This window comes from Merops nubicus, unplaced genomic scaffold (assembly GCF_000691845.1).
Source record: "Merops nubicus isolate BGI_N331 unplaced genomic scaffold, ASM69184v1 scaffold14163, whole genome shotgun sequence".
Taxonomy (NCBI): Eukaryota; Metazoa; Chordata; class Aves; order Coraciiformes; family Meropidae; genus Merops; species Merops nubicus.
Window position 1 is genome coordinate 2132 of NW_008601051.1, and position 5776 is coordinate 7907.

The 5776-nt window shown below is 55.7% G+C and overlaps 1 protein-coding gene across 1 annotated transcript; it reads right to left on the reverse strand.

Moving 5' to 3' along the window:
* Positions 1–239: 239 nt before the first annotated feature.
* On the reverse strand, positions 240–4173 carry LOC103770617 (A disintegrin and metalloproteinase with thrombospondin motifs 7-like; the record flags this gene model as incomplete). The annotated part of the gene is made up of 4 exons (XM_008937885.1): positions 240–484; positions 1302–1422; positions 3655–3788; positions 4004–4173. Coding segments are annotated over 4 exons (670 nt in total), but the record flags the coding sequence as incomplete, so codon positions are not given.
* Positions 4174–5776: the final 1603 nt, after the last annotated feature.

Below are 5776 nucleotides of genomic sequence, written 5' to 3' on the forward strand. Positions count from 1 at the left end.
AGGAATGCTGGAAAGGGGGCGAGGCTCAGCTGGAAGCAGCATGGGCTGGAAACATGCTCCTTGGGCCAGCAGTCTGTGGTTGGCTGCTCCCAACATTGGCTTCTAGAGAAACATGGCCCCATCCCTTGATAGCAGTGAAGTGCTGTGACTGACAACAGCAGCTCAGCCCTCCACAGCAGGAGATCCAGCAACTCCGTACCCCCCGTCCTCCCCGTGACACCCCACAGCCCAGACTGTACCTGGATCCACACGGGCTCCACGGTGGGCCCTGGTGAGGTGAGGTTCTCCCAGTTCCCTGTCCTCCTGTAGGTGAAGGTGGTCCCTGCCACCCTGTAGTCCCCGTTCCACTGGATGGTCCAGCCACCATTCAGGAAATACTTCTCTGGGTCCTCGCTCCGCAGTGCCAGGAAATTCCCAGCCTCTGCCACCTCCTCAATCCGGATCTCCCGGGCACCCACAGGGATGATCCCAATATCAACATAGCCTGGGAAAGGAACTGAGTGTTAGCCTGGGGAGCTAAAGACACGACAGAGACTATCTGTGCCCCAGGGTGGGTGCTAGTGTCCCCCGGGTGCCAGCACTGTGCCAATCCTTACACCTCTGTGAGGCACCAGTGGGCACCAAACCCCGCCTTGCACAGAGCCCAGCTGTGCTCCCTGCTGGGAGAGCCCAGTGCAGAGAGAGACATCTCCTGCACAAGTACTGGCAAAGCATTTCTCACACTTTCAACAAAGAATCATAGAAGAGAATCATGGAATGGTTTGGGCGGGAAGGGACCTTTCAAGGCTGTCCAGTCCAAGCCCCCTCACTGAGCAGGGACATCTGCAGCTAGAGCAGGGTGCTCAGAGCCCCGGCCAACCCCACCTGGAATGGTTCCAGGGATGGGGCAGCGACCACCTCTCTGGGCAACCTGGGACAGGGGCTCACCACCCTCAATGTCAAAATTTTCTTCCTTACATTCAGTCTAAGTCTCCCTCTGAGTTTAAAACCATCACCCCTTTACTTCCTTACATCCAGTCTAAGTCTCCCTCTGAGTTTAAAACCATCACCCCTTTACGTCTCCCAACGGGCCCTGCTAAAAAGTCTGTCCCCATCTTTCTGACAGGCCCCTTGAAGTCCTGAAAGGCCACCAGAAGCTCTCCTGCCTGACATGACCTTGCCAACCCACCAAACCCCCTTAAACCTCCCCAAACTGGCTCCAGCGTGTGCAGCTTTGTTTTCAGGCCTTTAAACAATCACGGGGATATATTTCTTCTGTGGAGCAAGAAACAGCAAGGCCAGGTGCCCCCATAGCCCCTTACCCAGCCCCTCGCTGTCCTGGAAGGTCCTGCTGACGGTGTGGCAGGTGGAGCCGTCGCCGTGGCACACGCCGCACCGGTCCTCCTCCGCCTGAGAGTCGATCTCGTAGTCACAGCCCACCTTCTGCAAGGCAGCCCCGTCAGCCCCACCCCGGGTTCAGAACCCTTCCCCAAGAACCTTTTAGCATTCTGCTGAATCTCCCTACACCTCGTGCCAAACGGCTGTGCCTGCGCAGAGCAGGAGCCTTCCTGTGCCCTCGCAGCAGAGCAGCCGCAGCCAAGGTCAGAGAATCAATGAGTGTGTGGGTTTGGAAAGGAACTCTTCTGCATTGTGTCCTGTGGTAGGTGCCAAGGAAAAATCATGATCCCTGTGCTCTCCCTCCAGCCTCAGCCTTTGAAGGCACACCCAGCCTATCACAAGAGGAAGCAGAACCTTCCCAAAGGCTCCAGCTGCCATCCAGCCCCTGCCCAACACCCCCCACGGCACAGCCAGGGAGAGATGGAACCTTCCACTGACAGTTTTTAAATAAAAGCCTGCAAAAAAATTCATTGACTGATTATTTTCCCTCTTCCCTGCTGCTCTTCATGCTGTCCAAAACCTTTTTTCCAAAAAGCTTATTTCTCCAAAAAACCTTTCAGAGAGTATCTGGAGTGTGTTCAGAAAAAGGCAACAAAGCTGCTGGGGGAGGGTCTAGAGCCCAAGTGTGGGGAGGAGCAGCTGAGGGAGCTGGGGGTGCTGAGCCTGGAGCAAAGGAGGCTCAGGGGAGACCTTCTGGCTCTGCACAGCTCCTGACAGGAGCCTGGAGCCAGGGGGGGGTCAGGCTCTGCTCCCAAGGAACAAGGGACAGGAGGAGAGTGAATTGTCTCAAGTTGCCCCAGGGGAGGTTGAGGTTGTCCCTGAGGAACAATTTGTTCCCCTGGAGGGTTGCCCAGGGCTGTGCCAGGCTGCCCAGGGCAGTGGTGGAGTCCCCACCCCTGGAGGGGTTTCCAAGCCGTGGAGATGTGGTGCTGAGGGACACGGGGCAGTGGGGACCTGGCAGTGCTGGGTTAACACAGTTGAACCCCATGATCTTACAGGTCTCCTCTACCCAAAACAATTCTATAACTCTACAGTCTTTCTCTAACACTATGACAGACTCAGCTGTGTCCCCTCTTGCATGTGCCAGGCCCTGCTGACACGTGGCCATCAACCTTGCAGCAGTGTGGCTTTAGGCACCTCCCACGGTGGGAACGTGCCCTGCAGACCACAGTACCATGGCAGCTCAACCACCACCCACTCCCTAATTCAACAGACATTAAATGTCCTACATGCACACTTATTCCTACACCTCAGGCCCACTTCCCTAGTGGAAAGGAAGGTGTGAATGAAGCGACCATCTTGCCTTGACTAAGGGCAGATGGAAGACCCAAGTCACACTCAGCAAAGCCTTCCAAGCCATGCTGGCATCTCCCAGCTGGTTCCCAGTGCCAACTGTGCCATCTCCACCACATTCATAGAACGGTTTGGGTTGGAAGGGACCTCAATGATCACCTTGTTCCAACCCTCCTGCCATGAGCATGGGCATCTTCAACTAGAACAGTTTGCTCAAAGCCTCATCTAACCTGGCTTGAACACATCTAGTGATGGAGCATCCACAGCTTCTCTGGGCAACCTGTGCCAGGGTCTCACCACCCTCACAGTGAATAACTTCTTTCTTACATCTAACCTAAATCTCCTCTCTTCCACTTTGAAGCCATTACCCCTTGTGCCTCCCATGCTGGGAGAAGCCCCTCACAGCTGGCAGACAGAACAATGCTGCCACACATCTCAACACGTTTGCAGGGAGCTTCCAAAAAAGAAAAAAGATCCCAGAAGGAAGGACAAACTTCTTTGGTGTGAGGGTGGCTGAGCCTGGAGCAGCTGCCCAGAGAGGCTGTGGAGTCTCCTGCTCTGGAGAGATCCCAAACCCACCTGGATGTGATCCTGGGCACCCTGCTGTGGGTGAGCTGTTGGAGGAGGGAGTAGGATGAGATGATCCCCAGAGGTCCCTTCCAACCCCACCATGCTGGGATTCTGCGGTGAATCCCAACTTTGGGAGAGGCTGCCAAGCTGGGGCACCATCTCCACCACTGCAGGCCAGACTTGCAGCCAAACTCGGGGTTCAGGCCTCTGCTGAGCATCCTCTCTACACACCCCTTCCTATCCCCAGCCTCACTTCCAACTAAAACTTTTCTTCCTTTATTCCCAGCCCATAGGTGCATGCGAGCGAGGGGACGATGTTCATTCAAGGGACGGGTCCCAGCACCCATGCACATTTCCCTGAGCCCGGGGGGGTGCTGGGGCTCCCCCCAGAGAGGGCCCCGGGGCAGGGCCCACCTTGCAGATGCCGTTGATGCACATGTCCCTGCTGGCGCTGCTCTCGTAGCAGGGCGTCCCGTCCACCACCGCGTCCCGCAGCTTCTCCGCGAAGTACTCGTCCTCCGGCCGGCAGTGCAGCTCACAGGGGTTCACTGGGGGACCCAACAGGCACAAACTGAACCCCAGCAGCCGGGGCCACGGAACCAGCTCCGAAAACACAACTCAACCCTGCAAGCCCAGCCATCACTTAAAATCCGGCACGAACACGCTGCCAGGCGAATCTTACAGCCGCCAAGAGCGACGTCGAGCCGTTGGCAAGGCTGTGCTGGAGGTTTTTCACTGGCAGTGGGCTCTGCCCTCCACTCACTGTTGTTGGGCACTGGCGTCCACTTGTAGAGCTTCCCTTTGTAGAGCATGGGGTTGAACTGGCTGCACTGGACCTGGCGGAAGGAGGGCTTGTCCAGGGGACACGGCTTGACATTGCAAATCCGGAACCGCTTCCGCTCCCCCAGGCAGTACCTGCCCCCGTACTTGGGCCTGTCCCCCCAGGGGAGGGAGAGAGAGAGAGAGTCACAGAATCACAGGTGGGTTCCAGTTGGAAGAAACCTTAAAAATAGTCTAGTCCAAATCCCCTGCCAGGGACATCTTCAACTAGAGCAGGTTGCTCAGAGCTGCATCCAACCTGGCCTTGAACGCCCGCAGGGACGGGACATCCACAACGTCTCTGGGCAACCTGGGCCAGAGTCTCACCACCCTCAGTGTCAAAAGTTCATTCCTCATAGCTAGTTAAATCTCCTCTTTCAGTTTAAAACCATCATCCCTTGTCCTGTCAAATAAAGACCTACCACACGCAAGGGAAAACTCCCTTTTTATTCACAGCTAAGGGCGGGTGGTTTTGCACCTGCTGCTAAGGTTTGATCTGATGGGGCTGGGTCAAGCTGCATCCACCTCAAGTCAACAAGGAGCTCCTCTAGTTAGAACCCACACATTGCTCTGCTGCAGTGTTGGCTAGGGAAGCTGGCTACCAACCAAACATCCACCCCAGAGGGAGTTCTACTCCACAGAGAAAGCTTTTGAATTGCGTGGAAACCACAACCCAAGTCCTTCTCCAAGTCCCTCCTGGCCCAGCTCCCTGCTGCTGCTGTGGCTGCTGGGCTGTGGTATGGGACCAGGCAGGGTGAGACAGTGGACCAAAGGCAGCTTATGTTGAGTGATGGCTCTCAAGCTGCATGAGATACATCTTTGGTCTTGTTCCCCTTGACAGCCTCCTTAACATTGGAAATACACTAATTTCATAGGTCTAGTGCACGATGCTATAAAAGCAGTTAAGGTCTGCTGTCACTGGCAGAGTTCACATCTGAAGCCTTCCCACATCTCCTTCACCACCCCAGGTACCGTGGCTGATGAGATGCCAGGGCTCCCAGCAGCCAGGCTTGCCAGCCTGGAGCTGCTGCATTCTGCCCCGGATGTGCTCCCAACTCTGCTCCCCTGTTGCCCACGGGAATGGCAAAGCTGCCACTGGACTTTTTAAAGTAAGAGGGACTATAAAAGCTACAACAATTTTTTCCTCATATGCCAACAGACTCTCAAAATACCATCACCATCTCCTGCCACCTGCCTTCTCCTTTGGTCACAGCCCCTCCAGGGCTCACGTCCCCACAGCCTCCTGCAAATGACTTTTCCCCTGATCAGTTAACTCTGGGCACACTTTACTGAAGGGAATAAAGTGAATTATTACTTGAGGGTTGTGTTTACATACCCTGCCCTGAGGAAATGCCTGTGGGATGAGGACTGCCCAGCACTCACATTTGTTCACTCCATCCAAAAAGCAAAGCTGAAGATTTACCTATGGTGGCCAAGGCAAACAGCAGCCCGGGGAAGCTCCGCGGCTCTCCCGGTGCTCGCTCCCTGCCTGCCCACAGCTGTGTTTAGAACCCTCCATAAACCACAACTGCACTCCTGCCACAAGGCTCCTGTCAAACACAAACCCAGCTCCTGACCCGGGGCTGAGATTACACAGTGCTGCTTCAGACAGCTCCACGGTGCTAAAAACAGGGGGCCCGAGGAGGAGGCTGGGCAGAGAGCGTGTCAGAGAGCCGTGCAGGAGTGGCTGGCACAGGGCGACCCCCCACCAAGCCCT